This window comes from Mercenaria mercenaria, unplaced genomic scaffold (genome assembly GCF_021730395.1).
Source record: "Mercenaria mercenaria strain notata unplaced genomic scaffold, MADL_Memer_1 contig_4496, whole genome shotgun sequence".
Classification (NCBI taxonomy): Eukaryota; Metazoa; Mollusca; class Bivalvia; order Venerida; family Veneridae; genus Mercenaria; species Mercenaria mercenaria.
In genome coordinates, this window is record NW_026462727.1 from 12,525 (window position 1) to 34,935 (window position 22,411).

The 22,411-nt window shown below is 34.6% G+C and overlaps 1 protein-coding gene across 1 annotated transcript in view; it reads left to right on the top strand.

Annotated features, from left to right (window-relative positions):
* The window catches only part of LOC128553920 (interferon-induced protein 44-like), a 38,185-nt gene that overhangs the window by 4,291 nt on the left and 11,483 nt on the right, over nt 1-22,411 (top strand). Inside the window, exon 3 of the mRNA XM_053535118.1 lies at nt 10,556-10,750. Coding sequence (XP_053391093.1) covers nt 10,556-10,750 — 195 coding nt within the window. The remainder of the gene's footprint in view (nt 1-10,555; nt 10,751-22,411) is intronic.

The following is a 22,411-nucleotide window of genomic DNA, read 5'->3' on the forward strand; positions in this document are numbered from 1 at the left end:
AAAAAAAAATGTATAACCTTTTTTTCAGACAAGTACTCGTTTATAAATAAATCTATTCTCATTCTGTTTCCGTCCTGTTGAAACAGTCGCTGAATCACAAGTACAAAATCAATAGAAACGTGCATGCAAATGCTGTCTCGTTTAAAAAATAAATAAATCGTTCGCGGGTAAACAAAAGAAACGTGCAGATAAGCAGTTTATTATACTTCAACCCGAGTAAAGCGATATTTTCAAGAACGTTCATCTGCTGTTTTATGGCTTTTATTTTATTTTTTATTTTTTATTTTCTGGTTTTTTTTGACATGCATTCAAGGACGCTCTTTGTTACGAAGATTGAATCATGCACCAAAAATGTCGTTAGTTGCATCATGTTTCAAGTATCATAACATAAATTGGTCTAGCCATTAGTGTTCTTCAAGGTCATTTAATTTTATGTAAAAAGGAAGGTTGTTAGATCGGCCATAATTATTAATAGCACTTTTATTTGAGTAGAAAAATATAAATGGTCGTCATGGATATATTTATGTCCTCACATTGAAAGACGTTACTTTAGCATCATTAGATTGAATGGCATAACTTTGAGTAGACTTGTTAATACATTCATTTCTAAATGAAGCACTAAATACAATGTACTTGTGAATATGCAACTGAAAACAGACGTGCATCATAACGAGATGAACATACATGAATCAAATTCGATAAAAATTTATACGAAGGCATAGAAAGAGTATAAAGGTAATCTATTGTCTTTATGCCTTAAGTATGAAGCCTAGTCAAACCAAATAACATGCGCTTAGCAATAAATGATTGTTTTCGATCAATAAAATTATTTATTAACTTCAATGCGACCTTTAACTCCAACTGTGACCTTGACCTTCAAGGTAGGAACATTGGGTTTGCGCATGACACTCCTTCTTATTGATGTTAACGTTCATGCCAAATATAAACAAGATTGGTCCATGCATGTGAAAGTTATGGTCCGGTCAAGATCGGACAGACGGACGCACGAACGGACGTACGCACATACGACGACCCGCCAAAAGTGATGACTATACCGAGCTCACCGCACGCGGGCCCGACAAAAATTAGATGACCAACCATAGACTGTAATTTTTAAGTGTCAGTTTCTTAGAATTTAAAGTTTCTGTTGACCGTATTTTAGCTTTTTCATTTATTTTCTTATATATATAGGGATCCGTGGAACGCCTCGGTAGCCTAGTGGTAGAGGGTTCGCTTGGAGTGCGGGAGGTCGTGGGTTCGATCCCCGGCCGCGTCATACCATAGACATAAAAAATGGTACTAGTAGCTTCCTCGCTTGGCGCGTAGCATTAAGAGGATAGTGCTAGGACTGGTCAGCCCGGTGTCAGTAAAATGTGACTGGGTGGGGTATCATTCCACGTGTCTACGGCATGATATTCCAGTGAGGCAGCACTTTGAAGTTGGGCATTGTGCTCACTGCTACACCGTCGTTTATATGACTGAAAAATGTTGAAAAAGACGTTAAACCCAAACCCAAACACACACACACGTGGACCAGAATATTGAAGACGAAAACCTGAATTGAACCCGTAAGATAAGTAAATGATTTGACCTAATGCCTATATATTTTTTGAGGAGCAATGAATCGCCGCGTTGGCCCTTGAGATAGTCCTCTGAAATACCAAAATTTGCTCATTTTGCAGAGTACTCAGATTGATATAGAGTCTTACGTTTTTGAAATTTATGCTGATAATTACAGTTAGCTTTAGAATATACAAAATCCCTTTTTATTATATTCGTAGCAAGTAAAATCCCATACCTGTTAAAGCCTTTTTGCAGTTAAACGTATTGTATGCATAGAATGTAGGAAAGACATAGTTAATATAGATTTTAGTAAATATAAGAAAATAATATGTCCCTTTTTCTTTCAACAGAAATTCCTTTTTGATCGTTTGTTTTTGCATTAAATCCTAGATAACCGTTACTTAATGAAACAATTTTTTGTTCAAGTTCGGGCTGTTTAAAAGATAACAGTGCTGAATTTATAAATTCCACAATTCAAATTTTAGTTTTAATTGATTTGATACATGGAATGATAAATCGCTACAAACAATTCAATTACCAGGCTGAGACATTGACTGTGGTATGGCTTGTACTATTAGAGGCTGCATATAATCAGCAGGTTGAGGTAAATCAGCGGGTTCGGGAACTATGTTATGTTGAGAGATGTTTTGTAGATGTGAAAGCATGTTCTGTTGAGATGGTTGGAGTACTCTATCGTGTCGAGGGATGTCTTGTGGCTGTGGAAGCATATTCTGTTGTGGTAGATGTTGTAATGGCATACGTACTGGAAGGGTCTGCTCTGGTGGAAATTTGTGTGGTCGCTGCAATAGCGGGAGCGGTAAAGGTGGTATCCAGGGCTGATTATCTGAACCTGATGTGTAAGCGCTCATCCTCTATCACGTCTCTGTTTGGACATTCTTAAAATCAACATGAAAAAGAAAAAGGAATATAAACTTAATATACTAGTATCTTTTTTCTTTTTTGTGGAAGGAGGAGAGTGCCTCTAGTAATATTATAATGATATTGTCAGTAACTATTACATACATACCGTAATGCCAAAGAAAACGACAAATTCAGTCAATAGAATATGTATTGTAAAATTGTTACGAATATCCCTAGGAATTTGGAAAAAGTTACACAAATAAGCAAAAAAAAAAAAAAAACATAATTTTCGAGAAAAATATGAAATAAAGTCAAAACAAATATTTTGACTGTCCGTCAACGTTGCATTATGACAGGTCAACTTTACAATGATTTCGGATAATCGGTAATAATACATAAAAAATCATACTGATATATTTGCATTCCCGGACGGAAATTCGGAAGTATCATAAACTATACAAACATTTATAATTTCTGACAAAAGTATTTTTGACTGGGACCAATTTAATATAATAGCCAGACAAATCCCACATTAGGCAACTACAAATATTTTGACTGCACATTTGGTGAAATTCTCTATTCTAAGCTCATTTGATTTAAATGCATTTAGCGATTGCATTATATCGAATTTAATCCAGGATTCACATCAACAAACAAAAAATATTGTGAAATCATTCAATTTCGTCGGCTTCGGCCAAAACGGCTGTTTCGTGGGGACGTAAATTCGTGGATTTCAATTTTTGGGGAAAAAAATTAATTCATTATTTCCACAGAAATAGATCTAGTATATCATTTTGCTCTTATATGTGAAATATACACGTGTCAAACAGCGCTACCATGATTATCGAATTTGCAGTCTACGCCGCGGTGGTTTAGCGAGTGATCATGTGCCAATTAACAACCGCGTTATCTATAATTATACGACCCCCTTGCCAATTAAAAAAGTCTGGACTTTGATCCGAATGTTTTCTTGTTTATTTTATTTTTTAAATGGAGGCACGCCGTCATCTAGTAAAAATTACAGGCTGTGGAACTTATGCATGTGTTATTTCCTGCCGAGAAACGTGTAATGTGAAATGAGTAATTATGCATCGAACGTAAATCTAGCAGATGATTTATAATATTTAATTATCCCAAAGTAATAGTAACTACTTGGGCTAGAGTAAAACATTGAATATTGGGGCAAAAACTTTTTAAATAACAGCCGTAGAATAGTCAGGTCGGCACGTGACGCTACGTCAAACTTAGAACTACTTTTAGTATCTAATTTTACTTTAACGAGCGTGTTGTAAACAAAAGGTAATAGGTAAGCGTAGATTTCTCGGAAGCACAGAACATTAAAAACAGAGCCTCAGAGCCACGCATTTGCACAATAAAAACCACGGGTAAATGTCTGAATAAAAGTCCGTTTTGTTCCTACGCATATAACCTATGTTTATTATTGATGGAGCCTCACTGAAGTACACGAAAGCTCCAGGTCAGTACTGCCGCATGCACACTACTACGGATTAGATCGGGCGGCTATAATGTCTTTTTTGGCAATGTTGCGCATTGTTGCGTACCTTTTACATTATCGTGGGCACAATTTGTTCGTTAGAACTTGATTTTGTGAATGAGCTGAACCACGTAATCCAGGAAAATTAATCCCCCATGAATCATAATTATTTCACAGTATGCATAAATAATGCTCCGGTAGATAATTATGAACTTGACATTTAATTCAGTCTTTTCTCCGAATGTACGTTGCGAAGACGATAGATGAAATGCAAGCAAATCCATCAAATTATTGTCAAATCCTCGTCTAATCGGTAATTAAGATACTACGATAAGCTGAGATAGATTTCCATGTTTAACGATGCAGTAAGATATCTATAAATAAACTTTTCCTTTCCTGTAATTTTTTATGTATAATGTACACAAATTAAGAATTTCAAATATACCTGCTTTAAAATTGCCCAGAAATAACAGGAAAAGGATAGATAAATTATAGACGACGGAGTTGGCTCCCTTTCAAATAGATTAAATATGCACCATAGGAAATACTGAAGATTTTTTAATGATTTGATAATAGTTGTTCACAGTTTTGTTACAAGTCATCAATTATCACGTTATTGTCACAAAAGTAATAAAGAAAGTTGTTGTTTATTTAATAAAACCTGCTTCAAGTAAATAAAAATAAAAATGTAATACAATACAATAAAAATCGAACGACGAATAAATGTCAGAGAAATATCTTTAGCTTCTAAAGAGTAACGTATATTTAAATATGACATTTTAAGAACAAGTCTATTTACTCTGCAAATATTGTCGTCGTGGTGGCTACAGAAGATCCGGATTCGATGCATAATTCTAGTTCATAGTTCTAATTCTGTTCATTCGGATAACAAAGTAACAGTACCAGTTAGGCAGATTTCAACAAAATGCATGAAAATTTGAATATGAACTGGGAGCTGTTGTTACATTGTACATAGGATAATTATTATAATAACAAAACTGATAAAAAGCCAACATAATTTTAATACATTTCCAAGACTTTTTTCCAGACTTTATTTGAACTTATTACAAGGACATATTCAAGAAATTTATAAACAATTAATTACAAGTGTTCTAAATTTGTCAGTTTTCAAGCGTTTTTTATTTTTTGTATACTATTGCATTTTTCGTTTCAAACATATTGCCGGCCCATGGAAAGCATCTTCATTGATGACAAAAGCTTTTAAACTTCCCGAGTGTTCTTACAAAATATCATTATTATTTATAATACCTGAGATATATAGCACCTTTGTCATGATAACATAGTGCAAAGGGAGCCGCTCAGGGCTCCCAATTCATCGTCCAGGAGAACAGACATAGTGTGACCTGAAAGCCCCCAAAACACAGAGAGAAACCTTTCCCTGAGAAGAGTCAGTACTGACTTTTTAGTTATGTAGGATACATTCTAGAGGCTCTCAGAAATTTCCAGTGCCTGAAATGAGATTCGAACCCTGGACATCTTCACAAAAGACAATAGGCAAGGGTAGACCCCCCGGAAGCACAGAGCACCAAAAACACAGCCCCAGAGCCACGCACTCACACAGCAGACCCACAACAAAAAGAAGCCGTAATGGAAAAATACCTCAGACTGGTTGCTTCAAACTTCCAACAAGTACATATCAATTTAAGCTAAATATTGATAAAGGGGGAGGAAATGGTAAGGAGCGAAATGGGGTCGGGGGTTGGGGGAGAAATTCGAAGGGAGAAGTTGAACAATGACGAATATACAAAGGAAAGCCACGCTCCACAAAAACAGCCGCACCACAACGTAAACCACAACAGCGCAGACACCCATGCACCAAAGACAAACACACAACGACGATCAATCGAACAACACAGAAAAACGAACAAGCAACACACAAGAAAACAGTAGGACACCGCCACAGACCCACAAGCACACAAGCACACAAACGCACCTACACAAGATAACATAGTGCAAAGGGAGCCGTTCAGGGCTCCAAATTCATTGTCCAGAAGAACACAACACTTACAATATCAGCATATTACGGGTATCCATATTAATCGGAAGGTAAGGGGCGTATGACAAATGTAACAATATCTAACACAATGTTTATCAACATGAAATACCTAAATCATCCTACTAAAGCGAAAGGTTCACTCGCTCGACATAATTCTAAGTCACGTGTAAAGAGGTAATTGACTTTATTATCAACAAATTTTAAAACGATAGCATCCAGTTTGGGGCCATATGGGGACAATATCTTTACTCGTTTTTTTTTTTGTGTTTTTTTTATTATTATTTCTTTCTTTTGTATGACATGTTCATCTTTGTAATAAAGTTATTGAAGGTACAGTGTCAGTCCAAACTGACGAAACATTCGTACTCGTGAGTGGAAATGCAATTTCTGTACAAAACCAACCATTTACAGAATGTCTGTACAGTACATAACAATATATTGTTATTGGAGACATAAATGTAATTCTTTTAAAACCTCCCCGTAAGCAATATTTTGTTGTTTGATGTTATATACACGCCATCTTTGTTTTTAGTTTGTTCTAACGAGATGTCTTTAAGAAGTCTGCAGGCCAATACACCTTTTAGTTAGAACTTTTGACAGTGTAGCATATAAAGACATTGGTTAAGGGTGGTTCTTAACGATTCTATTAAAGACAGAAATATTGATTATAATGATTTTCTGTATCATAAGCTGTGTGATTATACACTGTCGTCGTATGAGGCAGACGTATTTCTTTGTTCTTGAACCTTACTTATAATAATAACCCTGTTATTTGTGTGGAGGTTGTGCTGAAATTGAATATAATGGATTTGAATTTACTTTGCATTTTTCGTGTGTCTATGTTGCTTTATCTTCTGCGATCCGTGGCTTGCATCCAGTAATATTTTTGATAATTTTCTTCATGAACATAAGACATTGCGTATCGCTAACCTGTAAAGTATACCTACAAATAGTATCCATTACGGATATTGGATATATACAGTAACGAATAATAAGGAGTAAGGATACTAGACCCTGCGGCATATAGGATTATAAACTTACACAATATAGCCTGTAAGAAGAAAACACACAGAAAAAAGCGATGTTGTAAAAGTAAAGTAATTTCTCATAAAAATGGTGTGAACTTTAAAAATTTGATATACCCTAAGAAATGCAACCAGTACAAAAATATAAGCGCACATGTATCCTACATTACTCTGAACGGCAGATCAATTTTAAAGCGGCTAACCCATACATCATGAATTGTGATTTTTAAAATAATTTACATGTTGTATCACCGAAAGGCAAAATACCGCCACTGTTTCATATATGTACACAAAACATAATGGTCGACAAGTTTAAAGTTTCCAGAATTACGGGAACATTCAAATTTTTGCGCGACAGTACTTTTAGACGCCATCATCACGTGGGCAGCAAATCAAAAAGTCGCATGTAGTTTGATGTGTACATTTATATACTCTTCTACCGATTAGGGAAGTCAGCATTATTTAGGTAAGGACCACTGAATCGTACCGAATACAACTACTTTAATAACGTACCATTCCATTATCAAAAGTACATGTAAAAACATCGCTTGCCGCAAGACCGAACTATAGGTAGCGCAGAATATTATGTCGTTTATTAGAATTAGAACTAAATTTACAGACTCGTTTTATCTTCATTGAATTAAAGTGAAAAAATAAGAGCAAACTTTCACGGGTCAAGGAATGATCGAACTCACGACGAACATGTATAATACGAATGCCGTAACCGCAATAGGCCAGCCTGAAATCATTTACTGCATTGTTAAAGTGTTAGATGTATTTACTTCCTTTTATGTTTTTTTTTTTTTTTTTTTTTTTTTTTTTTTAGTGTGCGATACCTATATTTTGCGCTCTTTTGAAAATCACGTGATGTTTGCTGACGGGAATTCCGTTTTTGTTTTGTTTTTTGTTAATAAACATGGAAACTCATATCAGAAATTGTAGACCAATGTGTTTTATCTTAATGTATTAGGAAAACAAAGATTTTCAACACAACTTGATGAAAAGTACATTGCAAAGCAAAAGTTTGATTTTTATAAATCTGACAGCATGATGTGTGGGTTAGTCGCTTTAAACACAGATGATTTTTTTGGCCAGTAACCGAGGGATTATGCTTTTTTTGACTGAAACTTGGTACTAGAACGAGAAAAAGTACCAGTTTGAAACTTCTGACTTGAACCAGAATGGATTTAAATTAAGTGTTACTAAGAGAAATCGTAATAAATGAGGCTGTGTTGCTATCACTTTTAGATCAATATACAGTGAGTAACTCAAGGTAATGTTCGAAGCTTTGAATATGGTATTTGGAAACTCGTTTTCAAAACTTTGACCATACTTGTAGTGGGTGTGAATAGACCCCCGGCTCTATCAGCTGGCATCCTATTCGATATTGACTTCTTTGGCATCACCGAAAACATTTTACCACTTTTGTAAATTTACTTATAAATAGTGATTTCAATTTGCATGTGACAACAGTACGTGACAAGTTATTACTTACTTCCAGGACTCCTTTGTGCCAATAGGCCTGGAACAACATGTTGATTACAGTACTAATACAGAAGGACATAGCTTAAATTAAGTCATAACTGGGTCACTTAATGATGTTTATGTAGAGCAATGCGAACCTGGACCATTTTTTTTGACCACTGTTAAAGTGTTTATATCAGTTTGAGTCGTGTATCGCAGTAAGAAACAAATACAATTTTGAGATCAAACGTCAAAAGAAAACACAGTGAAGATATAGAACGCTTGAGGTGGTTTCAAGACTCTCAACTGATATGTGACAAAGTTGAAAACCGCCTGCCGCAACAATTTGCTGACACTTTTTCATTGCCAAAATGTCAAACATACGTCAATTTCTAAGTGAATACCAAAACTTAGAACCTCAAGTAAAGGATATACAAAATTTATACAAATTTACTGAATTGGCTCAAGAAGAAGTGAAAAAAAACACAACATATTAGTGAATCGAATACTACGTCTTCAGAGCCAGATATATTGCCAACACGTATTCTGAAATGTAGATTAACCTCTCCCAAGTATCACTACATTGTTGAAATATCAGTACAACACTTTTTTAAACAGCAAATTTGAACTAGAGCTTTCCAATTATCGTCCTGTGAGTAATTTATCATTTCTATCAAATATTATTTAAAAAGCGGTTCCTTACAGATTAAACAAACATGTAAATCAAAATAGTCTTTTGCCTAAGAACCAGTCTGCATATAGGAAATACCACTTCTGTGAATCAGCGCTACTTTGGTTGATCAATAATCTTCTACGTGGTATGGAGAGAAAGAAAATCACGGCTCTCATTGCGATCGACCTAAGTGCGGCAATTGACACTGCCGACCAAGACATGACATTCTTCTAGATGTCATAAATGCACAATATGGCGTCAGTGATACAGCTCTTCCATGGGTAGACTCCTATTTAAGGCCTCTAAGTGTAAGATTAATATCAACACATCAGACCGCCATCTTGAATGCAGTGTGTCCCAGGGAAGTTACCTTGCTCCTTGGCTGTACCTAACCTATGCTGGAACTCATTTCGATGTAATTCCAAACTTTATAACAGTCTACGGTTTTGCTTTTGATCAGATAGCAAATATAAGGTTCCGAGAATCACAAGCAATCAGAGACTTTGAAAGGTGCGCAGTTATAATCAATGGCTGAATAAATAGAAACAAAATGAAAATGAAGACTTCCAGAACTGAATTTAATATGTTTGTTAGCAGAACTCAACTGAACAAATGTTTTACAAATCCCATTAACATTGCTGGCGATGATGTCAAACGTGAAAGGACAATTAAATATTTCGGTGCATTTCTTGACGAAACCTTGAACTTTAAAGATTATGTAAATCACAAATGTCGTACAGCCTTTATTATCTATGAATTGTGAACACTCGAAAATACTTATTAAAAGCAGCCACTGAAATTTTACTTTTGTCTCTAGTTATTTCACATCTGAATTATTGCAACGTCATACTGTATGGTGTAGCTAACTGTGAGATGCATAAGATTCAATGTATTCAAAACATGTCCTGAACAAAAGAAATTTTACAGTTCCAAACAAGCATTGTTTTACTTATATTGCCGGTGAAAGCAAGAATTGAGTTGCTTTCTTTCATTGATAGCTGTCACACTGGCAGAGTACCTCTGTATTTAACAGAATAACTTACAGAGTATAATCCTAGTAGGCAAGGTTTGAGATAGTTTGAAAATTCCTAATGTCGTTATGTTGTTCCATACAACAAGTGCAAAACTTCAATAATAGAAGTGTCTGTACTACTGGTCAAAACTTTAAAATGAACTGCCGTTAGAACTACGCAAATGTAAATCACTTGACATTCAAAAAAAATATTAAGAAACTGTATTTCAGAGAATTCGCTGCATTGTTTCATTATGTTTTGATTGCTGTCATTATGTACAACTCCTTTGAATATATCACCGTATAACAGGCGTTTAATAAAATTATTCAGTTTCAGCTTCAGTTTTAATAACTTGAGACAATTTCACCTTCAACTCTATTGTTGATAGTGCTTACGGAAGAACATTTAACCTAGAATCTTTTCTTGACATATTTATGATTTCAGTTCAGTGAAAGCTTATTGAGTGAGATACAGGAAAATAAAACTGGCAGTGTCGAGGTTAAGAACCCAGGTCTGCTGCTTCTAGGACCAATTAATGCAGGAAAGTCAACATTTGTCAACTCAATTTGTAGCATTGGAAAGGGAAGGCTTGTTAACAAAGCGTACACTGGGGCTGCAGGGACGAGTTTAACAACTTCAGTATGTGTATAATATTTCTTTCTTTAGTTTTAATTTGATATTATAGGTGGTATTGGCATATGACTTTGATAATCATTTATTGATATACTGTTACAGTTGGTAAGGAGACGGAAATGTAAAACGTAATGCAAATGTAGATCTGTTCGACTGTTCTGTTATCAACCGACGAAGCCTGTTACATGCGCTATAATTGATAATGTTAGAACAAGAACTTAATGCAATGGAATGAATAGTAGTATTCAGACTGGATATGAAATAACAAGCAAATCTCATTGAAAGAAATATCTCATATATTAAGTTTAACTGCACCAAACACCATACTAAGTAAAGAGTATTAAAAGATTAAACACGAAGAATAGATAAACAAATGAGCGATAAAATCATCATGTTAAGATAATGTCTTAGGGAATATTATGTGCATGAAGTTGTATTTTATGAAGCATTTCATTTTAACCATCACTAGAATCGTTTTGTTTCCAGAATGTGTGGTTTTTTTTTTTTTGTGAACGGAATTAAAGATTGTTATATTGTTATATTGTAATCGAAAGATAATGAAATATTTCCGTTTAAGATAACATTGACAGAAGGAGATTTGTTTACTTTGGACAAATAAGGAAATAGTGATAAGAATTTTCTATTTCCCCGAAGTCGCACAAAAGAGTGTCAATAATATTTTTATCAAATAAATCAGAGAAAAGAGAGCTGCAATGATTGCGTAATCTTGTGCAAACGATATGAAGTTTGCGGTCGCCAGAAAAGAAGCTGGGGACATTTGGTAGGATATTATTTAGCATTCGTTTGAATGATACAACCGTGTAAGCATTTTGTTTCTGAAGTGGGACCGCACTGAAATCTCTGATAAAAGAAGGCAAACATAATTTGAAACAAAAGTCATTATTTGTGAGGATGACCCCTAATCCAAGCTTATATGAAGGATAAAGGGCATTATTGAGAATACACTAGAATATCCTTCTGACATCGATTATATTCCGCTTTTTTAAAAACAAAAATCAAACACAACCGGAATTGATAACCGGAAGTTATGAACAGGTTGTCATCCTAATTTAAAGCCCTTATTTTGTTGCACAGGACGCAGTCACCAAGGGTAGGCTGACATTATACTCCAATAACGCCCTTCAAAGCTTGGATGAGGGGTCATTATTTTCCGTAAGGCCTTCGGCTTCGCATATATACACTAGCATCTTTAAAGGCAACAAAACAACACATGTCAGGAAATACACTTGTATTCTATGTCCATTTTTTCAAAGAAACAGTAAAGTACAGCTGAAAACTCCCAGTAATGTAATAAGTAGTCACTTAAACACTGACTCTGTAAATGATATTTTACTATTTCTAACCGAATGTCTATAATAAAATGTTTTAAATTTTTTGTCTGAATTCCAATCAGCAGTCTCTAGCATTTTCTTCAAAGAAAAAACTTCGTCAAAGACTGTCGATACAGCAGCACCTCTAAAGGAATGAGTTTGGAATTTATTGAATTTATTCCTACAAGTTCCAAAACAATCCTCAACCACCTAGCAATAGTGCTAGATGTAACTGCCTTAAAAGTTACATATGATATAAACAGCTGTTTAGTTAGTCTTACAGATTCAGTAACTTTTATATACTGTAGCAATGTATGCATAGCACACAGGTGCCCGTCAATATAGTGTTCAACTTTCAGCGAAAAATTATGTCCCTGCCTGAAACATTTAAGAAAACATGGAAAAAGAAAAACAATATAATTTTGTTCTTTCAACATATTATTTAAACTCATAGACACCAAAGTCTGCGCCCTTGGGGCTGTAGCCAAAGCAATAAGTGTTGTCACTTTAAAAGTTAACATTTGCAGGACAAGCCCTCCAACGGATACAATGAAAACAGAAATTCTATAACACATAAAAAACATCCAAAGTATCAGTATTTTTATGTCTTGGTAATTCTGGAAGAAAATTCCTTTCACAAACCCTGATATAAATTCACACTCCTTACACCAATGATTCCCATAGAACGGCAAGGTCTGTAAAAGCATAGCTTTGTGAGTATTAATAACCGAGTTGATGAAGAAAGAATAAATACTGTAACACTATAGCTTCAGTCGTCTTAAATGGATTGCCAAACCTGAACAAAAATTGTTCCAAACAAGCCATTTTCCCCATGCATATTGGTATTGCTTCCTAGTACCTTTACTCTAGAATCTGATAATGATATCTGCAACCTTTCTCGAAATTCCTTGGCCACAGAGTCCTTTCCTGATACTGTCAAAGCGACCATCCTGAGAGTTCTGAGTAACGTGTGATTGTCTCCATTGTGTGGGAGGTAAAGCAGGTCTTTGTGTCGTGATAATCTGACAGAGAAAGACGAAATATGATATAGTAATAGTGGGAACCACGGCTGTGATTTCCAAAATGGAATGACTAGAATGATATTGAAAACTTCATCTTGAATTATTTTATTTATAACTCTTCCTACCAAATTAAATGGAGGAAAAATATAGGGATGATATTCACCACAATGTAATGAGAAAGCATTGCAATGTAAAGCGCCTGGTTTGGGAACCATGACACAAAATCATCAACCTGTTTGTTTAATCTTGAAGCGAACAAAATTACATCATATGAAAAACTGTCTACATAGCCTAGCAAAAATTTCTGGTTTTAGCATCCACTCCGTTAAATCCGAGAAATTTCTCGAGTAAAAATCGGCAATAATATTTTGTTTTCCAGGTATATAACAAGCAGAATTATATATCTTTCTTTCCAAAGACCATTGTCATATATCTTTAGCAAGTTGATCTATTAATTTTAATGACATGCCACCCATATCATTGATATATGAATAGCACAGATATTGTCTGACTGAATGTGCAAATGAACATTTTGTTTCCCCTTATATAAAGACTGTAAAGCATAAAAAATTGCTAATAACTCTAAGTAGTTAATATTATGTCTTGCTTCCTCAGATGTCCACCTGTCACTTGCATGACTTTTACTTGCCATATCTACAGCTCCCTAGCCATAGGTGCTTGCATCAGTTCGGAAAGTACTTTCAATAGCAAAAGGTCTATTTCTTTTCCTATTTTTCCTAAAGACATTTTCACACCACCATTTTAATTCACTTAAAACTTCGGTTGATAAAGACACCAGCTTATCATAATGCTTTGTTTGTCCTAAACCAAATAACTTATCTCTTTCTAAATTTCTGTAGAACATCGGAGCTTCTGAAATGGCGTAAAAACATTTATAACTAACCCTGTGAAAGAAGCTAGACTCCGCACTAGAACTGTTCTTATGTCAAACAAGGCTTTAGCATTAGAGTACATTTTGTTATCCTTTACCTCTGTAAAAAATATTTTAAACTGTCTATTATAAAGCCAAAATACATTTTTTTGTGTAGGAACAAGAACAGATTTCTCGCAATCGACTTCATATCCCAGGTTTTCTAAAGTCATTTTAAATAGTCATGGTATTAGTGTGACAAACAGCCTTTTCTTGGTTCATATTTAATGAGTCGTCAATATAATAAGAACATCTAATATTTTGTTGTCTGAACCATGCATGGACTGGTTTGAGGACTTTAGTAAATGTCATGGGTGCTAAAGAAATTCCAAATGGTAAACAAACAAATTGATAAAGGGTGTTATTCCATGAAAATTTCAAATATGTATGAAAATCTTTGTGCACGGGAATAGAGAAATAACTATCTTTCAAATCAACAGAAGTTAAGAAATCATTTTACTGTAACAAATCCAAAACAATTATTATATATTATTCGACGAGAATTAATTTTTCCTTTATGGTGATGTTAAAAAATCATTGTTTTACACCGACAAATATTTGAGAAATGGAAAGAAAACGCCGTTTTTGACTAAAAATTGACGTTCAGTTTCGCAGCATTTTCCGGCTTAAAATCAGCATATTACAAAATCCCTGAATTAAATTTTTGATTTTTTTCAATAAACGGTGTTTAAAATGTATACCGAGTCCAACAGACAAATAAAACTGGTGGGTCACCGACTAAGTTTCTTTGGTATATGTGATTTTATTTCCCCCACCCCCATGCGTAAAATGACGTCGCCGCGTATCCTTGTCAACACTGTGTTGGGTACTGTGACGACACCAGCAAACAAAGTTTCTTAAACTATACATTATTCGACGAGAATTAGTATTTCCTTTATGGTGATGTAAAAATCATTGTTTTACACCGACAAATATTTGAAAAATGTTAAGAAAATCGCCGTTTTTGACTAACAATTGACGTTCAGTTTTTCGGCTTTAAATCAGCATATTACAAAATCCCTGAATTAAATTTTTTAATTTTTTCAATAAACGGTGTTTGAAATGTATACCAAGTCCAAATGACAAATAAAACTGGAGGGTCACCGACTTAGATTTTTCGGTGCATGTGATTTTATTATCCCCACCCCCGTGCGTAAATTTTGTACCATAATTCGACGTCTGCAGATACGTTCGAGACATCATAATTCAGTTATTTTGAAAATCGCTTTTAATATATTTTCTATATAATAATGATTTTTTAAAAATCTTTTTCTTATTCAAAGTACCAAATTAACAAGTTTTCCGTTGTAATACACTGCTAAAATGAAGAGTTCATACATATGCAATTGTGTTGATAATTCGGAGATTTCACATTTGAAACAAAAGTTAAAGCATAATTATTGTAAAATATCATAGATCAGTATTATACAGCAGTTTCATATAGTTTTAAGTTTGCCCTCCACGAGAGTAAAGTTTTTCTTGATATTATCCCTTTTCCTCCATAAGCACACACGCACGCACGCCCGCCCGCACATCCCAATGTCATATATGCTGATCGTAAATGCACTATGTTGGTTTTCCCATGGCACGGCTCAATAAGAGGTATCGCTTTTAATACTATCCTAAAGTTACATTAACGCATAAGCGTAGCTTTATAAAATTCTGATGAGTGAACTGCTAAATTGTTTGAAAATTGTTACATTCTGAATGTTGAAATCTCAAACGCTTATTAAAATAAAAATAAATAAAATATAAAATCTTACACATATACATATACTGGTACAAATCCTAGTATCTCATAAATACGAAACCAAGACCAGCAAGTTTGAGCCGTCTGTCCTATGTACAATGTTACGATTCTTGAGTCGCTCATATAGATAATTACAACATAGAATTAATTATACATGTTTAACTGCTGATGAGTTACAGCGAGTTTCCATCACAACCACTGTTTTCTGTGTTTCTTTCTTTTACCCCATCCGCTTAGCTCGCTTTTCCGATCCCTGGGTAGGGCCTGACAATTTGGTAGAAGGTATTTGTCCGAAATCATTCGTCCTCCACCTCCGATTTTATGTGGTGAAGTTGAAAGTTACTTGTTGAGGAACACTGGTTAGGTTAACCGCCTATCGTAACAGAAAACAGCGCTAAACCTAAAACAAACAGTTTTCTTTCTTTTTTATTTTATGGAATATTTATCATTTTTAGCAGAGTATGTACTCGTACTTGTTATGTCTGATAGGTCTCTAATATTAGGAAAAATATTATATATGGAATATGTTTCTATTATGTGTCTATGAATACAAGGATAACCTTTCTTTAAACACATCTCTGGAGAGCTAAAACCTCATTGTAAAGGATGGTGTTTCTATCTAGCGTTGTTAATAAATTAACCTTTTCAGAGCAACAGCCTCCGTACAATGAATATAAATTCTGTTTCCCCGTGGCTGCACTTTATTTGAAATCGGGGTGTCTAACTACTCTCAAAACAATCGAAATATTTTCAAAACGTAAAATTTATAATAAAGTTAAATAAATTTGTGATGTTTATTCCAACGATATTAGGGCTTTTATTTTTTCTTATTATTTTTGTAAATGTTTGCAATGTCGTGTGTATCAATTATGTATAATCATGAACTTTGAGGAAATTCAAGAAATCCTTGCAAAGTTGTAAAGGACTCTCTTGACTAAATTCTTCTTAAAATAGGTTAAAATTGATCACAAGACATACGAGAACCCGTTTAATTACGTATTTGTATCTGGGGTAGGGGTAGAGTAATATAATTTAGCGTAATAATTTCGCCCACGGTAACCGAGTTTTAAAGGCTATTTTGATCTAAAAGTAGAGTTTATCTTAAAATGAAGATTTACAGAAACAAATACTCATTGCAATTAAATAAAGTTTTCATCATCATATTACTCTTTAGTCAAATTATATTGTTTGGGGTTTACATTAGACAAGATTAAAGCATATTTTTTATTCAAAACTCAACGTCATATTTGTCGCTCTGACGTAACTTTAACGTAAATATCGGGTCTAAGGTTAAGTGATCACCACAAATTATATACCATTTTAAATGCAGATATTTGTTGACTGAACAGAACGATTTACGAAAACAGTCCGACGGACGAGAAATCACGGTTCATCAAAAATGGACGTCTAAGGTTTGCGGAGAAAAAAGTTACAGAAATATCAAAAAATGTAAAATACGCATTATATGAGGAATATGCTGGATTTTAAATTAAACAAAATGTCGAAACGGAACCCAATAACTTCTGAATTTAGACGCATTCCTCCTTACTTATAGCAAATTGTGTCCACTTGATTTTTTTTTTGCACCAGTGACACGTTATATAATATATTGAAATGTACTAAGATTTCACTTTTTAATACGTTTTCATCATTGTATATATATAAACGTCTTGCCATGGAACAAAATGCTTGTTTTTGTTTTGTATAAAGTTCTTTAAGAACCAGTAAAACACTAAATGGTGCAGCTGATAAACTAAACACAATGGCCAAATCATAATGTCTCAAACGTATCTGCAGACGTCGAATTATGGTACAAAATTTACGCATGGGGGTGGGGGAAATAAAATCACATGCACCGAAAAAACTAAGTCGGTGACCCCCAGTTTTATTTGTCATTTGGATTCGGTATACATTTTAAACACCGTTTATTGAAAAAATTAAAAAATTTAATTCAGGGATTTTGTAATATGGTGATTTAAAGCCGAATTATGCTGCGAAACTGAACGTCAATTTTTAGTCAAAAACGGCGATTTTCTTTCCATTTTCAAATATTTGTCGGTGTAAAACAACGATTTTTACATCACCATAAAGGAAATACTAATTCTCGTCGAATAATGTATAGTTTAAGAAACTTTGTTTGCTGGTGTCGTCACAGTACCCGTAACAGTATTGACAAGGATACGCGGCGACGTCTTTTTACGCATGGGGGTGGGGGAAATAAAATTACATGTACCAAAAAAACTAAGTCGGTGACGCCCCAGTTTTATTTGTCTGTTGGACTCGGTATACATTTTAAACACCGTTTATTGAAAAAAAAAAAAAACTTTAATTCAGGGATTTTGTAATATGCTGATTTAAAGCCGAAAAATGCTGCGAAACTGAACGTCAATTTTTAGTCAAAAACGGCGTTTTCTTTCCATTTCTCAAATATTTGTCGGTGTAAAACAATGATTTTTTAACATCACCATAAAGGAAAAATTAATTCTCGTCGAATAATATATAATTTAAGAAAATTTGTTGGCCGGTGCCGTTAAAGTACCCGTAACAGTTGCTAAGGATACGCGGCAACGTCAGTTTCAAAAACGGGTTTTGGTGGTCAACTTGACGTCTCGTGTACAAAAACTGGTTGGCTCTATTGGTATAAAATAAATTGCGTCTTGTTTGAAATATGGTCAACTTTACACATGCAAAATTTCAAGACGCTACTCGAAAGTTCGCAAAGTGTCGCGTTCTACCATAAATGTTCATAATGTACAAATTAATTCAGATATCTTAGATTTATAACTGGCCTAAATCTGCCATTGGGTTTTGGCACAATGAAAATAGTTTATTTGAATTCTCCACCTTCATGCGTGGACGGAATTATAGCACCATTTTCGAGTAAGGTCAAAACTCCTTCATTGACAATATCCATTGTTCCTTATTAAAGGGAATTTCTTTCGGAATTGTTTCTTGATACGGCTGTTTATCAAAATCAATACAATAACCAGACACAGTTTTCTTCAGTGATAGGGGCCTCCGTGGCCGAGTGGTTAGAGTCGTTGACTTCAAACCATTTGCCCCTCATCGATGTGGGTTCGAAACCTCATTTGGGGCGTAGAATTCTTCACGTGAGGAAGCCATCCAGCTGGCTTACGGAAGGTCGGTGGTTCTACCCAGGTGCCCGCCCGTGGGGAAATAATGCACGGAGGGGCCCCTGGGGTCTTCCTTCACCATTAAAGCTGGAAAGTCGCCATATGACCTAAAATTGTGTCGGTGCGACGTTAAACCAAACAAAAAAAAAAAAGAAAAAACAAAAAAAAAAAAAAAAAAGTTTTCCAAAAGTCGAAGTGAAATCTCAGACTACCGACCATATTTAATTTATTTGTTAATTCTGGTCGTTTTGGGCAGTGGTTGTTGCAGTCATTTTGGAATTCTGTAACCAGTCAGCATAGCTGGTTGCCTGTACTGTCCTCTTGGAGGATAAGGCTGATATCTAGGAGAATTTTCAAAGTTACCACTGTAACTGTTACCAGTTCCACTAAAGTAAGCCCAACGAAGGAATCTTCCACTGCTTCGGCGCCTATATGGTTGGCCTCTATAATAATAATCTTAACCTAGGTTGAGTGAGGATTCACATGATGTAACAGTCTTAGCAATATCGTCACCAAATTACTGAGCTGAAACTGGTGTGAAAAAACTACATAAACTTTGGTACTTCTTTTGCAAAGAAGGTCTTATCATGTAACGTCTGCATACTGAGAAGTTGTACTGTACTTGACCAATTAGTGTTAATGCATCAGAAAATTATCATTTGTCTCACAATTTTCACGAATTTGAGCTTGCAAAACCTCGCACAACTTCATTATCGGATTCGTACATGCCGACAGAATATTCAGAGTGTCAAGCATTGATCTATCTTGAGACTGACATCTTTTATCCATTATCATCAAATTTCTGGATTTACGGTAGGAGGCCGTATCATTTCATAGTTTTGTGGGACATTATATTTTGCCATCAAAAAATCAATATCACAATGAGAAGTGCATGCCATATTTATCATTTTAGCTAGTGATGACAAAATAGGTTTACCTTTCCCAGGGGTCTTTAAACGTAGAAGATCCCATTCTTTATCATCAACAATTTCACCTTCTTCAAGAAAAGCATTAGCCATATCTTTGTGGGAAAAACCTAATTGACCATGTTGACTTTCTCCGTCTGAAATATTATCTCTGTTTACCTCAACATGTATATTTGGTACATGAGGCCATGAAGGATCAAACCGTTGCGTTTCTGGCTCAGGATCATACTCAGCTGGCTGTACAATGCCTAAGACTTCTCTCAAATTATAAATGTCTGAAGCAGAAAGCTTTTTTACCTCTAAAACACTTTGACTACTACTAGGTAAACTTTCAGCGGAGTAAGTTTCACTTTTATTTTGGTCTAAAACCTTTTCTATGTTTTTCGTCTTTTTCTTGTCTTTTGATTTAGAATTTTTGACATTCTGTTTTAACGGAACCTTCTTCTTCGGAGCGTCCTTTTTAGATTTATTTCCAGTCATTTTAATAATAACAGACATGGGTTTTTTCCTTGTCGAAGAGAATTTTTCCTCGGAAGACGTTTCAACAAATTCCATTCTCTTATTTTCGTCCTCATTCTCATCTAAGGACAAGACGTCGTCTTGTCCGGTGCGCATTCTTGATAATGTAAAATAGTTTAGTAACTCTGGACTACGTCCTCAGATGCTCCACTTCGATGATGTATTATGTATACTTACCACCGAAAAACTAACGAAATATTTCACAAAATTGCAGAACATGTGTTGATTCTTCAACGATAGAACAAATATGATGGCCTCCTGTTCATAACTTCCAGTTAACACTTCCGGTTGTATTCGATTTCTGTTTAAAAAAACGGAACATTATCGATGTCAGAACGATATGCTGAGTGTATACATGTGAAGCCGAAGGCCTTACGGAAAATAATGTTTTGTGTGTCGTTTGCTTTTCTAATTGTAAGAGGAATGCGATGCTCGCAAGACAAGATCTCAAAGATACTGTGGGGCAAAGTTGTTTTTAACTTCAAATAAGAGAATAAATTTGTGCTAACATCGCCTTTCCTCCAAGGATTCGAAGCCAACCCCTGTCTTGCGTTTATCAATAGATAGAAGTTTTGTTGCTCTGATAATTATTTTTGCCGCTTCCTGTTAACTTGCTGAAGCTTGTGTGCAGCTTTCAAATAACACCCCATACTCTAAAATATATATAGATAACTTCAAGTAATTTTCTATCAAGCTGATTTTTTTTTTCATAATATTAATTATTGACCAAGTTTTACTTTTTATGTACTCTTTGTGACCACCACAGATCATACGTCTGATTGATACCCAAGTATTTATTATTATAGACTTCATTTATTTATACGCCTTGCATTCTGATTGGATGAGAATTGATATTTCTGTGGGTTTTACGAAGGATTTTTTTTTTTTCAGGCCTGATATCAGTAAGGATTTTTTTAAGGATTGAATTTTACCGATCATTTTTCTGCGCATGAAGTTATCTTCTGCAGATCCGAGTTTAAACTAGGTCTTCTTCTACAATAAAAATGTTAGTTTCATCAGCGAAGAGCCTAATATTTGCTTCGATATCTATTACTATATCATTAATATGAATAAGAAAGAGTAAAAGCTTGAGAATTGACCCTTGTGGAACATCAGCTGTAATGAATTTTTCAGACGATTGGCAACTAGGAGGAACAACTCTTTGCTTTTCTGTTGTTAAATTAAGAAGATAACGTAGAAAAAAACACGTCTGGAACGTACCTACAAAATTCAGTTTGAAATATTTACTTGTGCCAGATACGATCGAAGACCTTATGTATGTCAAAAATATAGGTCTGAACTCTTTACCGGAGTCAATAGCCTCTGCAAATAAAAAAATGATGTATGTAAGTTGATTCACAAGGATCAAAACCGGATTGTAAATGAGTAAGAATATCGTGTTCCCGAAGAAAGTTGAAAGTCTGTTTGAATGCAGTTCTTTCAAATACTTTATTGACATTACTTATAAGAGAAACAGGATGATAGTTACTAACTAATGAAGAGTCGGAATATTTAAAAAGAGGAGAAACATTTGCTTTCTTCCATATTTCAGGAACGTGAGTGATCTGAATTAAATAGTGTAAGAGAGAGCTGAGAGGACTACTCGGCTCATATGAAAGTATGTGTTGATGTAACAGATGAAACAGACAAGTAATGTTTTCAAAATGCCCACAAAATGTTGACTTATCATACGATTGCATGGGAATTAACTGGACCAAGTCATGAAACTAGTTAATAGCATGTCAAATTGAAACCATGCTGTTTTCTGATATAAGCGTGCATACCCAGTATGATCCAGTATGATTTAAAGATAGATTTCTTTTATAATCCATAATAATTGTTAAAATAAAGACATGCTGTATGTTTTAAAAAGGGGAAACAACTGTGTTTTTTTTAAAAAGCTAATTTCTTCTGGTTATTTAGTTATTACTATCAGATATGTTTATTTATCTTGAATAATGCCGACATACATATCAACTATATAAATGCATTGATAGAAATCTGCTAAAATTAACCAAATGTTGGACAGTTATCCATGAAAAATATCATGAAAT